Source organism: Trachinotus anak, unplaced genomic scaffold (assembly GCF_046630095.1).
Source record: "Trachinotus anak isolate AG129_WGS33_773 ecotype Australia unplaced genomic scaffold, CSIRO_AGI_Tana_v1 ptg000025l, whole genome shotgun sequence".
NCBI classification, from domain to species: Eukaryota; Metazoa; Chordata; class Actinopteri; order Carangiformes; family Carangidae; genus Trachinotus; species Trachinotus anak.
Window position 1 is genome coordinate 11,876,903 of NW_027273876.1, and position 17,462 is coordinate 11,894,364.

At 41.0% G+C, this 17,462-nt stretch overlaps 2 protein-coding genes and 1 pseudogene across 2 annotated transcripts; all 3 read right to left on the reverse strand.

Annotated features, from left to right (window-relative positions):
- Positions 1–66: 66 nt before the first annotated feature.
- LOC139608539 (transmembrane protease serine 9-like) lies at positions 67–3,852 on the reverse strand. The gene is made up of 8 exons (XM_071462421.1): positions 3,688–3,852; positions 3,313–3,581; positions 3,072–3,217; positions 2,672–2,984; positions 1,269–1,431; positions 893–1,161; positions 652–797; positions 67–564 (listed from the first exon to the last, which is right to left on the reverse strand). Exons 1-8 carry the CDS (start codon positions 3,711–3,713, stop codon positions 178–180), a joined length of 1,719 nt encoding a protein of 572 aa, XP_071318522.1. The 5' UTR covers positions 3,714–3,852; the 3' UTR covers positions 67–177.
- Positions 3,853–4,258: 406 nt separating this feature from the next.
- On the reverse strand, positions 4,259–7,877 carry LOC139609110 (prostasin-like; annotated as a pseudogene).
- A 7,164-nt stretch (positions 7,878–15,041) lies between these two features.
- vkorc1 (vitamin K epoxide reductase complex, subunit 1) lies at positions 15,042–17,440 on the reverse strand. The gene is made up of 3 exons (XM_071462420.1): positions 16,285–17,440; positions 15,773–15,882; positions 15,042–15,480 (listed from the first exon to the last, which is right to left on the reverse strand). The coding sequence occupies exons 1-3, from the start codon at positions 16,470–16,472 to the stop codon at positions 15,269–15,271; spliced, it is 510 nt and encodes a 169-aa protein (XP_071318521.1). The 5' UTR covers positions 16,473–17,440; the 3' UTR covers positions 15,042–15,268.
- Between the last annotated feature and the right edge of the window lie 22 nt (positions 17,441–17,462).

Consider the following 17,462-nt stretch of genomic DNA (forward strand, 5'->3'; position numbering starts at 1 on the left):
AGGCACTCCCGCATTGGCTTCACTTTTCAGAACCGGAGTCAACGTCCATTTTTATTTACAGTCTATGGGAGCAGCTTTAATATGTTTCCAAACTGAACAATCAGTGCAGGTTGGAAAATGTTGAAAGGATATGAAACGTTGAGAGTTCATGGCAGTTTCATGAAGTCGAGCCATCGTTTATCTCTTGTATAAAAGAGAGACAGAATGACCTGTGTTGTGTTTTCTGCAATCTGTGTTGTCAGGACACTTACATTCAGCACTCAGTGAAGTGGATGGTGAATCTGTGGTTGTAGTTGGTCCTGCAGCAGCAGTAGTAGTAGTAATGAGAGGAGGTGGGAGACCGGGACAGGTGTAGCTGCTGTCAGCATCCAGCCCACTGGAGGTGAACTGGACAAAGCCTGGCTTATCAGAGCTGATGAAGGAGTTGATCCAGGACTGGTAACGGGACACTCTGGAGTAGACTCCTGGCAGATTGGGACGAGCACAACCAAAACCAAAACTAACTATTCCAGACTGGACCCAGACGGAGCCCTGTTTGCTCACCATTGGACCTCCTGAGTCACCCTGAGGAGATGGAGAGGACACGTCTCAGAACTCCAGAAAATCCTCAACACATTTACCAGCAAGTGAGAAATGAAAGAAGCAGCTGACCTGACATGAGTCTTTGCCTCCTGCCAGAACACCAGCACAGATCATGTTGTCTGTGACTGTACCGACTCCATTCAGACAGTTACACTGTCTGTTTCCCACAACCGGAACCTCCACCTCTTGTAGAGTTTGAGGGAACGGCAAAGACACTGAGAGACCAACAAGAAGACAAACAATTCACACATCCACCTTCAGCTTCTGTGACACTGAGACAAAAGTATTTCTGAGCAACAAGCAGACTCACCTCCCTCCTTGACTGCTCCCCAGCCAGTGGCCCAGCTGTCAGTACCGTTGTTGAACACACTGTCACTGGCTGCCAGACACACAGGTCTGATGTAGTCTGTGAACTGGACTGGTGAGGAGAGTCTGAGCAGAGCAATGTCGTTGTTGTTGGTGTCGCTGTCGTAGTTTGGATGTAAAATGATCCTGGAAACAGTTCTGGACACTTCGTCTGGGTTTGTGCCCTGCAGGTTCTGACGGCCGAGAGAAACCTGCCATCCAGACGTACTTGTACTAAAGTATAAATGACAGACATGCATTAGTTTTAAGATGAAAAGCATTAACAAACCACAAACTTAGACACACAGAAATGCATCTTCTATTATAAAGTAGTTACCAACCTGAAGAAGCAGTGAGCAGCAGACATCACCCACTCTCTGTTGATGAGGGAACCTCCACAAACATGGCTGCCAAACTTCTGCAGACTAACCTGCCAGGGCCAACTTCCAGGTGGAGCATCTTCACCTCCAACTATCCTGGTGTTCAGAGGAGTGATGCCACACACTGCAAACAAATGTTTTCGAATAAGTTGATCTGAAATGATCCAAAGTGACTCTAATACAATATTTAAATAATTTATTTGAAAAAAACATAAAACCTGGAGAAGCAGAAAAACAACAAAAAACAAACAAACATAATTTATCAAGTAATCTAAAAATCTAAACTTGAAAGTAATATATGTTGATAATTAGTTAAAGCCTGTGTGTGTAAGTTTAGACTTTTTCTGACTTTGGGAACTCCTAGTGGCAGCAGGAAAAAAGACACTGTAGCAGACAGCAATGCATGCAGCTACCTCATCCCCAACATGAAGACGACACCAGTCTTTACTGACAATGTCAATTTTTTTCACAGAAAAAAAAAGAATCAAATTAAATAGAAATATACAATTATCATTAAAAAAGTCTTAAGTACTATGAAGAGCTAATATGTGAAACTGCTTTCTGTTCCAGGGTCATTCTTCATACTGCCACCTGGGGGCGCCAAAGGTGTGAATTAATAAATTTCACAAGGAGTGGCCAAGTGGCAACCCACTGTGATGTCACCCATTGTTTGTAAATGTCCGTTTTGAAGCCTCCAGTTTGTAATTTGGCCATCGCCATATTGGTTTTTTGAAACCAGAAGAAACCATATTTGGACAAGATGGTGGAGCTGAGGAGGAGTGAGGGGTGGATCTGACCTGCTCTGTACTGTATCCTTATTGTCAGCCAGGTCGCTGTGTGGTACAGTCTGTCAATCACACAGAAGCCCCGCCCTAATGCATACCCTGCTTTATGGTCTATTTTCATCGAAATGGGACAATAAATTAAAAAATGAACATCATGATGTGTTGAAGAAGACTTAAAACTAGCGATTGGGACCATAAACACAGGTAATAATTCAAGCGAGAAGTAGGTTCATTTTCACATCGACCTTAATACAATCTGACTTCTTTTTGAAACCAGTGGAGTCGCCCCCCGATGGTCATTAGACAGAATGCAGGTTTCAGGCACTCCCGCATTGGCTTCACTTTTCAGAACCGGAGTCAACGTCCATTTTTATTTACAGTCTATGGGAGCAGCTTTAATATGTTTCCAAACTGAACAATCAGTGCTGGTTGGAAAATGTTGAAAGGATATGAAACGTTGAGAGTTCATGGCCGTTTCATGAAGTCGAGCCATCGTTTATCTCTTGTATAAAAGAGAGACAGAATGACCTGTGTTGTGTTTTCTGCAGACTGTGTCGTCAGGACACTTACATTCAGCACTCAGTGAAGTGGATGGTGAATCTGTGCTTGTAGTTGGTCCTGCAGCAGCAGTAGTAGTAGTAGTAGTAGTAATGAGAGGAGGTGGGAGACCGGGACAGGTGTAGCTGCTGTCAGCATCCAGCCCACTGGAGGTGAACTGGACAAATCCTGGCTTATCAGAGCTGATGAAGGAGTTGATCCAGGACTGGTAACGGGACACTCTGGAGTAGACTCCTGGCAGATTGGGACGAGCACAACCAAAACCAAAACTAACTATTCCAGACTGGACCCAGACGGAGCCCTGTTTGCTCACCATTGGACCTCCTGAGTCACCCTGAGGAGATGGAGAGGACACGTCTCAGAACTCAAGTAAATCCTCAACACATTTACCAGCAAGTGAGAAATGAAAGAAGCAGCTGACCTGACATGAGTCTTTGCCTCCTGCCAGAACACCAGCACAGATCATGTTGTCTGTGACTGTACCGACTCCATTCAGACAGTTACACTGTCTGTTTCCCACAACCGGAACCTCCACCTCTTGTAGAGTTTGAGGGAACGGCAAAGACACTGAGAGACCAACAAGAAGACAAACAATTCACACATCCACCTTCAGCTTCTGTGACACTGAGACAAAAGTATTTCTGAGCAACAAGCAGACTCACCTCCCTCCTTGACTGCTCCCCAGCCAGTGGCCCAGCTGTCAGTACCGTTGTTGAACACACTGTCACTGGCTGCCAGACACACAGGTCTGATGTAGTCTGTGAACTGGACTGGTGAGGAGAGTCTGAGCAGAGCAATGTCGTTGTTGTTGGTGTCGCTGTCGTAGTTTGGATGTAAAATGATCCTGGCAACAGTTCTGGACACTTCGTCTGGGTTTGTGCCCTGCAGGTTCTGACGGCCGAGAGAAACCTGCCATCCAGACGTACTTGTACTAAAGTATAAATGACAGACATGCATTAGTTTAAGATGAAAATCATTAACATACCACAAACTTAGACACACAGAAATGCATCTTCTATTATAAAGTAGTTACCAACCTGAAGAAGCAGTGAGCAGCAGACATCACCCACTCTCTGTTGATGAGGGAACCTCCACAAACATGGCGGCCAAACTTCTGCAGACTAACCTGCCAGGGCCAACTTCCAGGTGGAGCATCTTCACCTCCAACAATCCTGGTGTTCAGAGGAGTGATGCCACACACTGCAAACAAATATTTTCAAATAAGTTGATCTGAAATGATCCAAAGTGACTGTAATACAACACAGAGATTATTAAGTAATCTAAAAATCTTAACTTTAACTTAAATTTTTTGATAATTAGTTCAAGCCTGTGTGTGTAAGATTAGACTTTTTTCTGACTTTGGTAATTCCTAATGACAGTTTGAAAAAAGACACTGTAGCAGACAGCAATGCATGCAACTATCTCATCTTCAACATGAAGACTACACCAGTTTGCAGGTTGGAAAATGTTGAAAGGATATGAAACGTTGAGAGTTCATGGCCGTTTCATGAAGTCGAGCCATCGTTTATCTATTGTATAAAAGAGAGACAGAATGACCTGTGTTGTGTTTTCTCCAGACTGTGTCGTCAGGACACTTACATTCAGCACTCAGTGAAGTGGATGGTGAATCTGTGGTTGTAGTTGGTCCTGCAGCAGCAGTAGTAGTAGTAGTAGTAGTAATGGGAGGAGGTGGGAGACCAGGACAGGTGTAGCTGCTGTCAGCATCCAGCCCACTGGAGGTGAACTGGACAAATCCTGGCTTATCAGAGCTGATGAAGGAGTTGATCCAGGACTGGTAACGGGACACTCTGGAGTAGACTCCTGGCAGATTGGGACGAGCACAACCAAAACCAAAACTAACTATTCCAGACTGGACCCAGACGGAGCCCTGTTTGCTCACCATTGGACCTCCTGAGTCACCCTGAGGAGATGGAGAGGACACGTCTCAGAACTCAAGTAAATCCTCAACACATTTACCAGCAAGTGAGAAATGAAAGAAGCAGCTGACCTGACATGAGTCTTTGCCTCCTGCCAGAACACCAGCACAGATCATGTTGTCTGTGACTGTACCGACTCCATTCAGACAGTTACACTGTCTGTTTCCCACAACCGGAACCTCCACCTCTTGTAGAGTTTGAGGGAACGGCAAAGACACTGAGAGACCAACAAGAAGACAAACAATTCACACATCCACATTCAGCTTCTGTGACACTGAGACAAAAGTATTTCTGAGCAACAAGCAGACTCACCTCCCTCCTTGACTGCTCCCCAGCCAGTGGCCCAGCTGTCAGTACCGTTGTTGAACACACTGTCACTGGCTGCCAGACACACAGGTCTGATGTAGTCTGTGAACTGGACTGGTGAGGAGAGTCTGAGCAGAGCAATGTCGTTGTTGTTGGTGTCGCTGTCGTAGTTTGGATGTAAAATGATCCTGGCAACAGTTCTGGACACTTCGTCTGGGTTTGTGCCCTGCAGGTTCTGACGGCCGAGAGAAACCTGCCATCCAGACGTACTTGTACTAAAGTATAAATGACAGACATGCATTAGTTTAAGATGAAAATCATTAACAAACCTCAAACTTAGACACACAGAAATGCATCTTCTATTATAAAGTAGTTACCAACCTGAAGAAGCAGTGAGCAGCAGACATCACCCACTCTCTGTTGATGAGGGAACCTCCACAAACATGGCGGCCAAACTTCTGCAGACTAACCTGCCAGGGCCAACTTCCAGGTGGAGCATCTTCACCTCCAACAATCCTGGTGTTCAGAGGAGTGATGCCACACACTGCAAACAAATGTTTTCGAATAAGTTGATCTGAAATGATCCATAGTGACTTTAATACAATATTTAAATATTTTATTTATAAGACGTAAAACCTGGAGAAGCAGAAAAACAACAAAAAACAAACAAACATAATTTATCAAGTACTCTAAAAATCTAAATTTGAAAGTAATATATGTTGATAATTAGTTAAAGCCTGTGTGTGTAAGTTTAGACTTTTTCTGACTTTGGGAACACCTAGTGGCAGCAGGAAAAAAGACACTGTAGCAGACAGCAATGCATGCAGCTACCTCATGCCCAACATGAAGACGACACCAGTCTTTACTGACACTGTCTCATTTTTTCACAGAAAAAAAAAGAATCAAATTAAATAGAAATATACAATTATCATTAAAAAAGTCTTAAGTACTATGAAAAGCTAATATGTGAAACTGCTTTCTGTTCCAGGGTCATTCTTCATACTGCCACCTGGGGGCGCCAAAGGTGTGAATCAATAAATTTCACAAGGAGTGGCCAAGTGGCAACCCACTGTGATGTCACCCATTGTTTGTGAATGTCCGTTTTGAAGCCTCCAGTTTGTAATTTGACCATCGCCTTATTGGTTTTTTGAAACCAGAAGAAACCATATTTGGACAAGATGGTGGAGCTGAGGAGGAGTGAGGGGTGGATCTGACCTGCTCTGTACTGTATCCTTATTGTCAGCCAGGTCGCTGTGTGGTACAGTCTGTCAATCACACAGAAGCCCCGCCCTAATGCATAGCCTGCTTTATGGTCTATTTTCATCGAAATGGGACAATAAATTAAAAAATGAACATCATGATGTGTTGAAGAAGACTTAAAACTAGCGATTGGGACCATAAACACAGGTAATAATTCAAGTGAGAAGTAGGTTCATTTTCACATCGACCTTAATACAATCTGACTTCTTTTTGAAACCAGTGGAGTCGCCCCCTGATGGTCATTAGACAGAATGCAGGTTTCAGGCACTCCCGCATTGGCTTCACTTTTCAGAACCGGAGTCAACGTCCATTTTTATTTACAGTCTATGGGAGCAGCTTTAATATGTTTCCAAACTGAACAGTCAGTGCAGGTTGGAAAATGTTGAAAGGATATGAAACGTTGAGAGTTCATGGCAGTTTCATGAAGTTGAGCCATCGTTTATCTCTTGTATAAAAGAGAGACAGAATGACCTGTGTTGTGTTTTCTGCAGACTGTGTTGTCAGGACACTTACATTCAGCACTCAGTGAAGTGGATGGTGAATCTGTGGTTGTAGTTGGTCCTGCAGCAGCAGTAGTAGTAGTAATGAGAGGAGGTGGGAGACCGGGACAGGTGTAGCTGCTGTCAGCATCCAGCCCACTGGAGGTGAACTGGACAAAGCCTGGCTTATCAGAGCTGATGAAGGAGTTGATCCAGGACTGGTAACGGGACACTCTGGAGTAGACTCCTGGCAGATTGGGACGAGCACAACCAAAACCAAAACTAACTATTCCAGACTGGACCCAGACGGAGCCCTGTTTGCTCACCATTGGACCTCCTGAGTCACCCTGAGGAGATGGAGAGGACACGTCTCAGAACTCCAGAAAATCCTCAACACATTTACCAGCAAGTGAGAAATGAAAGAAGCAGCTGACCTGACATGAGTCTTTGCCTCCTGCCAGAACACCAGCACAGATCATGTTGTCTGTGACTGTACCGACTCCATTCAGACAGTTACACTGTCTGTTTCCCACAACCGGAACCTCCACCTCTTGTAGAGTTTGAGGGAACGGCAAAGACACTGAGAGACCAACAAGAAGACAAACAATTCACACATCCACCTTCAGCTTCTGTGACACTGAGACAAAAGTATTTCTGAGCAACAAGCAGACTCACCTCCCTCCTTGACTGCTCCCCAGCCAGTGGCCCAGCTGTCAGTACCGTTGTTGAACACACTGTCACTGGCTGCCAGACACACAGGTCTGATGTAGTCTGTGAACTGGACTGGTGAGGAGAGTCTGAGCAGAGCAATGTCGTTGTTGTTGGTGTCGCTGTCGTAGTTTGGATGTAAAATGATCCTGGAAACAGTTCTGGACACTTCGTCTGGGTTTGTGCCCTGCAGGTTCTGACGGCCGAGAGAAACCTGCCATCCAGACGTACTTGTACTAAAGTATAAATGACAGACATGCATTAGTTTTAAGATGAAAAGCATTAACAAACCACAAACTTAGACACACAGAAATGCATCTTCTATTATAAAGTAGTTACCAACCTGAAGAAGCAGTGAGCAGCAGACATCACCCACTCTCTGTTGATGAGGGAACCTCCACAAACATGGCTGCCAAACTTCTGCAGACTAACCTGCCAGGGCCAACTTCCAGGTGGAGCATCTTCACCTCCAACAATCCTGGTGTTCAGAGGAGTGATGCCACATACTGGAAAAGAGATCAGTGAGGCCACATTTGAGAAGCAAAGTCAGTAAAAATACGAAATCAATTTGTCAAAATTATAGCAAAAGGAAAAACAATGGGAACAATGGCAAAGCAGAGAAAGTGCTCTGTTGTTCGGGCTCATAAATCCTGTTATTAAACAGTTGGAAAACTTCAAGGAAAGGTTTCAGTAGAAAAAAAACTCACCATCAAGCTGAGCATGTGATTCTGGGGAAGAGATAATACAAACAGGTTAATAATAGTTACATGAGTCGTGTAGCAATTTCCAGGCAAAAACCTCAAAAGAATAGAAATACATCATTATCCCTTGGCTGAAATCAATAAATAATGAATCATAATAATAATAATAAGTACATAAATAAAAGAGGAGATCCAACATTTGGTGACATGGGCCTCAATGTCGAAAAGACTAAAGAACTCTTAGTGGACTTCAGGAAGACTAATAAATCCAGACACAACCACATCTTCATCATTGGTGCCAAAGTTGAGCATGTGACAAGCTTCAAGTTCCTCAGTGTTCACATCGAGGACCTGACATGGTCTCTCAACACCTCCCCTCTGATCAAGAAGGCCCAACAACGCCTCCACCAGCTGAGGAGGTTGAAAACTGTCACAAAAACATCTCACCGAATTCTACCGCTGCGCTGTAGAAAGTATTATAACATCCTGCATTATAGTGTGGTACGGCAACTGCATTGTTGCTGACGAAAAGGCACTACAGCGGAGGGTAAAATCTGCTGAGCACACCATTGGTATCCGACTACCAGCCATCAAACACATGTCTAAAATCAATATCTAAAATGCAGCATTCGGCATGGGTGGAACATCACCCATGACCCCACTCACTCCTGCAATCCACCGTTCCAGCTCCTGCCAAGTGGAAAAAGGTACTGGTGCCTCCAGGCCTGTACCACGAGACTCAGGAACATCTTTTTTCCAAATACCATAACTCTGCTGAACTCTAACATGCCCATACGTTTTTAAGCACTTTACTTATTGAACTCCTTTTTTTACCTTGCCCTGTGTTATATGTTAATTTTATTATTATTTATTATATTGTCCTTGATGCTGCCTTGATTGACATTGAAATTTCATTGTACTGGCTCTGCTTGTATAATGACAATAAACTAAACTGAGGAGGGCTTCTGGGTTTTTTAATCAGTGTCCCATCTTAATCATTATACACTTTTGTCAGTTTTATCTAACTATAGATAGATGGAGGAATCTGTGTCTGACTGCATGATTTTATCATCTACTGCTCCAAACTTTCTGGGTTCATTGCTGAGGTCAACTGTGAGGTTTTTTGGATGAGTGGTTGTAAAATAAAATTAATTAAGGACCTCCAATTTTGTTTTGACTGATGGTATGTGTAGAAAGTAACATTTAAAAAGCTAAGTCTACTAATAAATTATATTTTAATTCTATTGTATGTCTGAAGTTTAAGCATTGTGGAAGCTGTTTTCCACACAGTCTCAGTGTCCGCATTCACACAGACGAATTGTCATTTCATTTAAGATGTTTGAGATTATTACAGACTAAATGTAAGCACCTTCTAAAAAATATTTATATCTTTAGAAATGTGTTAATTCAAGATATTGACAGGATAAATTAGCGGCAATTATTAAAGAAAAAACATGTTAAAGTGCAAAAGCTACTTTTTGGATGCTGACATGTTTATCTATGAAAAGAAAAACTGATAATAATGATAGATTTTCTAGTCTGGACCAGTTAACCTGCACTTTGCCTTTTAATTTATGCATCATACCAACACTTTAAATCATTTCAAGCTGGTGCAACATGAAAACCAAAGTTCCCCTGCTCCCTTAAAATGTGAGTTAACTGAGCTGAAGTTTAATAATTGATTTCTAGTAGCATGAATTTTGAAAATATAAAATCAGCTGAGTTAATTAATTGGATTTGTTAAGCCTAAGATATCAAGTTGAATCAACAGCTGTTCAGTCTTGCTGACAAACGTTGAAAACTGTTTTTATTTCCATTAACATTTCTGTGAATCTTTTCTAACTTTCACTTGAATAACTCAGAGCTTATATTGTTTATTTTTAAGTTGGCCTACCCTAGTTTATTCAACCATTTTTCCAGCATCTGCCAATCAACAAAGATGTTGGTCCAATCTAAAGTTTGACCTACCTGCAAGTAAAAGACTTGCCAGAGTCAATATGCAGAAGAATTTCCTCAAAGCCATTGTGTGACTGAACGCTTCATGTTTGTCACTTTTTATAAGTTTGGTTTGACTGGTCACCTGCCATGAGGTGTGCCCCTCCCACTGGGAACCCTATTTAACATTCAATAAGATGAACAGTTTCCTTGTTCCGTCAGAAGATCAAAGATCAAAGCAGTCCAGTGATGTGATTTCATGTATATACAGCTTGAAGGCCACTGCCATAACTATAAGTCCTTTAACTTTAAGAATTAAAGGTGAAGTGAGGTTTGCCACACACATACACAACTTAGAAGATTTGTATTTTTTTTATTTTTTATTATTTTCATTTTTTTTATGTGATACCTGGAAGGAAACTTGGTTTTAAAGAGTAGCTTTAATAACGGAGTTCTACCTCTTTCACAGTCTGCACACAGCTCAACTGCGCTTTATTGTTGCATAAACACTGAGGCTGACCCTCACTTCTTCAATGGCCCTATCAACAGGCTGGAGTGGAAAAACCAGTCACATATGAGACTTTTGCAAACCCAACATGAGAGAAAGCGAATACCTAACACACCTAATGTCACACACTTGAACAGATCGCAGTGGAACATTTTTACAAGATGTGAAAAAAGTGTCTGCTGTCATTCTTTGTGGGACAATGGTGCATTTCAGCACTTTGGCTTGGTACGTAGAGATAAAATGGTATTTCAGACAAAGCACGTCCTGGTTATGTCACTGGTATCATGCACATTACCTGTTGTAATTCTGCTGTGGTAGGATGTAACATTCAGCCTACTCGTGACTCATCATTTAAAAATACATATACTTCTAACATTTCTAATCAGATTAAAAGGAATATGTGTTCAGTATGATGTCAGTTGATTGAATTAGTAATGTGTGCTTTCATCTGGACTAAACTAATATTGTTCATTCTAACTCATAACACGAACCACTGGCATTCATTCATTATAATTAAAAATAACAATTATCAGTCAGGGGTAATGGGGCTTGTCGGACTGAAAACATGTCAAATGTGAATGTCATGCAAGGATATACTTAAACATTTCCACCAGCACCTTTACACTGCAACTTATCGCTGACAGCAACTATTGTAAGCTACTTGCCTTTCAGCACAATGCATAAAAACCCACAAAGGTAAGGAATTCAACCAGCGTGATGAACAGCTCCGGCTGACATGTTGACGACATAACAGTTACCTAACAAAGAACAATACAGCTTCCTGAAAGTTCATGTTGTGGCTGCAACCTTAACACCTCATCCATCATTTTCTCTGTTTTCTTAAGTGCAAATATGCATTTCGACAGGAAGGAGAAAGACCTTTTCAAACGCAGTTATATAACATACTGTATAGAGCACAATGTTTTGCTTGAAACTTGGGTTAACTTTATGCCCATTAGATTTGCCGTCAGTACATATTAATGACTTTCTATATCATTTACCATAGAAAAGTGTTTAAAAGTGTTTAGTCAAGCTTCCAATAAGAAAAAAATACATAACACACTTTATTTAAATACAGCTCATACGCAAATACTACTACTGTCCTGAGAAATAGTAGAAAAAGCAGATGGCTACATGCTGAAGTGGGATAAACTGGCTGTTTATTCCTGGCTGCGCTCCAACAAAGATCATATATGCTGCTCGATAAGGTGGAGGAGTGTCACTTGAAATGGGAGAAGTACCATTCTTATATATTTTTTTAATCCTATGTTAATGTTCCATGTTTAATCATAAACAAGAGAGAGAGAGAGAGAGAGAGAGAGAGATACAAAGAAGTCAAAAGCTGGTAGATACTGGCTCAGGATGAGTCATACATTTTGTGATTAATAAATGATTAATAATAAAGTTCCTTGTTGTCACAAATGTTTTCCAGTACATTAAACTGGCAGTACCCCAGTGTTAGAAAATAAGTTAAAAAGTCTCCCATCTGTGTTTTAACAACTTTCTACTTCCTGGAATGATCAAACATATTTGAGAAACACATTTAAAGACAGTGATTGCATTATTTATAACAGTGGGATTCACTCATTTTCCCAGGGACAATGCAAGATTGTGATTTTAGAAGTGACTTTGTGGAGGATGGATGAGCAAAAAAAAAAAAAAAAAAAAAAAAAAAAAATATATATATATATATATATATATATATATATACACACACATTTTAAAAAATTCAATACTTTCCTAAATATAATATTAACTATATGTTACTCGCTTGATCTTACATGTTATGATCTGTCACAAAAAATCTGGGACCTCTTGCTGTGGATGACTAAGAAAATTAAATCTGTGCTTACACACCAAGTGAAGGAAGTTCAGTCCTGCTGCTTTCAGCGGCTGGAAAATGCAAACTTCATGGTCCCAGTTTTACCCAAGACCACTGTCTGAGGTTGAAGCAAAACACCCATCCATTGTCTGTGATCATTATTTGAAATGAGGAGAGGCAGTCATGTCATGATGACGTGAGGATGCATGACAACTGCGTGAGTCACCTGTTATTAAGAGTCAACTTAGATTTCATGGAAAACTACTCTTTGTGGAAGGAAACTGTGCGAGATGGATAAGTAAAGAGTAAACAATCATGTGAGGGTTTCTTATCATGAGATATAATCAGAAAAGAAGCTAAAATTGGACACAAATTTCCAATGAATGTTTCACCTGTGTCTGTTTATTTGTCACTGATTTGCACCTGGCACAGGCCAGGGAAGGACTCATAAAATTTTAGGGCAGACACGGATTATTTACTATAAATTTGAATTTCTTTTTCTCTGAAGTCTGGTGTATGTTGTTTATCACTGATCTTGGTGGATGGCTGCACACTTTAAGGTCCCCTTCTAATTTTGGTTTTGTTATGACAAGACGTTTGTTGATTTTCTCCCATTTTCTCATCTGTCCACACTAAAAGACAAGTGGTATGAGGAACACAGACAAAGCTGCTGAAACCCAGGGCTGATAATCACCTCAGCTAAGGCAGCCTTAAAGGGCATTTTGTAAAACATTGCGTGGGAGCATGAACAGCCATTGTCATTAGCAATTCATCTGTCTTTTAATCTATTTCCTCAAGTAATCAACTAATTGGTGATGTTTGTTTGATTTTTAATGTGTTTTCTCTTAACTGATTAATTAACTAATCCTTGTCAAACTTCAAGTATCAAAATAATGTTTTTCATGTCAGTGTGCTAACAGAATTAAATACGACCCATTCCTCTGCACTTATAGGAGCTGGGTCATCTTCTTTCTTTTTTGAATATTCTTCATTTAGATAATTTTTTTTTTTTTTTCAGTTAAAGCTGCACCACACGCCTACTTTCCGTCTTCATCTGCAGTGCTTATCAGCAATGTGATAATGTTACAGTAACAGAATAAGACTCACATTTTCCAGGTAAAGAACTTGCTTTTGTGTTGTTTCTCTTGACCAAGGTGTAATCTTTGGCTTTTCTTTATTTAACAAGGTGGTTTATCAGCCACATGTTTCTGCACTGTAGGACTGTGTGCTTGGTAAATTCAGATGAAATAGCATTGTGGGCAATGGACAAGTGGCCAGTGTGATTCCTTATCAGTGGTCTGTGGTGGTGAAGTCATTCGGTTTGTCTGACATCCTATACTGAAGTGATCACTAGGATGACAGAGCAACATGATTCTAAGAAGTTTCACAAGATTCAAACGACTGAAAAGTTGTAGATTTATAGATAGTGGAAGGTGAGCAAAATAAAGCAAGAATCAATATATATATCACCAATAAATAAAATGATTGTAATATGTCAAAGAAATGGTTAATAAAACTTTCCATTGATAGATATCTAATTGGACAACAGAATGATTTTAACAATGAATTTATCCATAAGTAGACTAAAATAAAAAAATATATATATATTTAAATGGACAATGAATAGAAAGAAATAGAATTAGTTGTCAGTCACTGGAATGCTTTCTAACCTTTTCCTTCCATACAATGTACACTTTAATCTTGATTTGACTTGGACTTGGTCGGCACCTCACTGTAGTGGAATAATGTTGTTCAAAACTATAAAAGGTAAGCGAACATTTCTGCCTTCAAGCCTCCTTTAGGCTCATTTTCACACTGTACTTCTCAGGCACTGGGCCAACTGCAGGCGAGCTCCAGCTGTCCATCTAGTACTCAGTTTTCATAACCCTCATTCAATGCACAAAGCATTTCATGGTTTCACAGTAACAGATTCTGCAAATTTGATGCTTGAGCTACGTGCAAGCAGTGAGTGTTAGAACACCCCCACCCTCCTAATAGCTGCAGCTGTCTTTTTTTAGATGTTGTTTCTCTGTGTGTGTGTGTGTGTTGGGGTTCTGTATTCACTATTTAAACCTGTGAAGTGTGAGTTTTGACACATTGAGCAAATATTCTGCTGTATACCGGTTAGAGGACAGGCTTTATATCACTCCGGGTGTCACTGTGCAGGCCTGTGCCTCTACAGAGAGGGTATGAAGCTGCATCCAATGGTGCAACTTGCTAAATGAATAAGTGAGCTTGTGAATTTGTGAGTTCAGTTACAAAGAAGTTCCATGAGGGGCCTTTCATCTTAAAGCTGGGGCTTCTAAAAGCCCTAACTATTGCTTTAGACTTATGAAAATAGACTTCTTTTGTTTTATCCTTGTTACTTTCAGCCATGCGTGTAATACATGCACTGCAGTTGGAACAGAGCCCTGAAATTGACTTTTGTCTTTCTTCACTGTGCATTACATGGTAATAATTTACTTCATGACTGACTCCAGCAAGTATGATGAAATAAGAGATTTCCCTCACAAAGAGTAAACTTCCTTAAACCTTAAGATAAAGCTTCCACATAGCTTCATTGTTTTTTTTTTTTAATTTAAATAATAGTTAGTATTTGGCGCCATCTACTGGTAGCACGGAGCCATTGCAGGATACTGTACAATTTAACAACTCTGTAATTTACTGCATACTAGTGCTTCCAGATTTAAGATTTCACTTCACCCAGCCAGACCTAAATGACATAAGACAAGAGGCAGTGTTCAAAATGTGTAATTAGCATAGAAATGTACAATGACATACAAAAATCACTGCTGCTTTATCAAGTTTCTGTTCTGAAATCATCTTATAAATCCTCCAAGATGCACATCCAGTCCTGTATCTCTGAGAAAATACTGTGGGAGAGAACTTGCTTTTCAGATCCAGTGTAGCTTCAGCTGAGCAGAAAAAAAAAGAAGGTGTTGAATTTCACAAGCGGCACAGTCTATCCAGCCTTTTCCTTCTTTCCTCCAATTGCCTTCCTTCGCTTGACGTTGGTGAAGAGCAATGCAAAGTTGATGATATATGTTGACACACAGACCATGCAGAAATCCCCCAGAACAAAGGCGAGAATGGACGCAAGATAGAGCGAGCCGGCCACTGACACCCAGGAGGACAAGACCAAAAGCAGTGCTGCTTTCTTGGACAGTGACAGTCCTGCAAAAAAGACAAAAGGAAGATTTCAGACCATTAATAAAAGACTACAAAAGCAATAATTAGGAAATCCTGCATGAACTATGACTGATAGACTGAATTGCAAATGATCATTTTGTGTAAAAATCAAATATAACAATTTGCTTGTCTCTCACTGTTTCACCAACATAACATGCAATACTGAAATAAGTGCAGGGCCACTCATGGTTCACAAAAATGCTGGAATACAACCAATATTTGGCCTTAAACTGCTCAGCACGGCACTATAATTTGCAGAAGACAATGACAGACTAACCAAGGCCCATCTGCAGAGTGTAAAATATGATGCCAAGCACGCTGTTGGGCTGGTTCAGAGGGCTATCTTTGGCCACAAAGAACTGGACCAAACCAAAGCCACGTCCCCATCTGCCAAGAAAGGAAAAGGAAAATCAGAACAGCACATTATTGAAAAGATCATGAAAAGACATCTCACATACTGCTTTGTGATACGCATGAAAATAATCAAGCTTGTAGAGATTATTTCATGAAAAGCAATTTGGCAGGAAGAGTCAAGGGACATCCACTTGGTATTCTCACAAAGCCAAACAGTAGCTGATGGGAAGCCCTTTCACAGGAATTTAACACGTGGCAATGAGAAAGGTTGGAAGTGTCATGAAATATTCAGATCTCACAGTTTACAAGCAAAAGTTTTTTTGTTTTTTTTTTTAAAGGCACTGCTCCATAAAGAAGAGGTCGAGGTCTGCTGGTTCTATACTATACTATCTATTCTATAATATCCAAAGTGAAATCAGGAACACAAAAACTTACCTGGAGGTAAAAACTTTGGAGCAGCTCACAGACTCCCCCAGGTCGCACATCGCCCTGTAATCTGGGTTTCCCTCTCTGGACAGCTCGACGTGAAGCGCGTAAACAGACAGAACTAAACCAAAGACGCACAAGAATATGCGCGCTTTTCTCTCCCACTTCGGCACAACCTGAACACCGGCCGCTGCCATGTCGGTATGAGGCACTTCTGATTTACGACACGGCTCCAGAAAGATATGGGAGATGAATTAAAGTGTCTCAGTCCGCTTCAGGGTCCCCTTTTTCAAACTTCACTAAAAATTGTTCCCCCGAGTGAAGGCGACGTGTTAAAGGCCGGATTCTCACTTTTGATTGGTCTGCTCGGCTGTTGTCGCTGCCTTTCATTGGGCAGCTGAGTACAGATGTTGGAGAAGCCAGAGGGGTGTCTACTGTGTATTTACTGTGGACTTCAGTCTTTCTGCCCTCTGGGGAAAATGTAACAACAGCCCCCACTGTTTGTGCTCGTTTAGAGCAACAGTGCATCATTCCTGCACAATCTGCTGTCGGAACATATTGTCCTTTGTGAAATCAGTAGCTGCGGTGGAAGAGATTTACATATTATTTACTTAAGTAAAAGCTGCAATGCCACAGTGTAAATGAAGGAGAAATTGGAGGGAATTATCAGCTAAATGTGCATAAAGGCACAAACGTTATATATAATCATTACACATTATATCATTCCATTACATTATTCCCTTACATTACTATCTATCTATCTCTCTATCTATCTATCCCAACATTTTTACAATCTACCTCCCTGTTCTACTGTCTGTCACTCTCTCTGTCTAGGATCCCGTGGTGTTGTTGTTTCAATTAAAGTTGTTATTGGTCTAGCCTTATTCATAGTTGGTCTACACAATTATTATTCTAGGTCAATCATACATAAAAAAAAAAAAGAGTGCATGTAAGTGCTTTCAGTAATTTTGTCCAAATGCGGCTCCTCCTAAACTAGTTAACTTCTGGAAAACAGCGTCACCACCACCCAAAAAACAGAGACCCTACTATGCGCGGTTGGTGTCCTTCCTCCCACCACGTCCTCTGCTCCTATTGGTCAGTCTCTCGGACGTCGCCGCAGCTCATTGGCCCGCGGCCTGTCACTCAAACGCAACACGGAACTGTTCCGAGAAGGCGGCAGACAAAAA

Excerpts from the sequence above, each read along its gene's own strand:
- vkorc1 (XM_071462420.1), bottom strand. The coding sequence starts at position 16,472 with ATGGCAGCGGCCGGTGTTCAGGTTGTGCCGAAGTGGGAGAGAAAAGCG. Across the intron at positions 15,883-16,284 it reads TCCAAAGTTTTTACCTCCAG|ATGGGGACGTGGCTTTGGTT; the intron begins GTAAGTTTTTGT and ends CTTTCTTGGCAG. Across the intron at positions 15,481-15,772 it reads CACTCTGCAGATGGGCCTTG|GACTGTCACTGTCCAAGAAA; the intron begins GTTAGTCTGTCA and ends TCTTTTTTGCAG.
- LOC139608539 (XM_071462421.1), bottom strand. The coding sequence starts at position 3,713 with ATGTCTGCTGCTCACTGCTTCTTCAG. Across the intron at positions 1,162-1,268 it reads GCTGCTCACTGCTTCTTCAG|TACAAGTACGTCTGGATGGC; the intron begins GTTGGTAACTAC and ends TTTATACTTTAG. Across the intron at positions 798-892 it reads GGGAGCAGTCAAGGAGGGAG|TGTCTTTGCCGTTCCCTCAA; the intron begins GTGAGTCTGCTT and ends TTGGTCTCTCAG.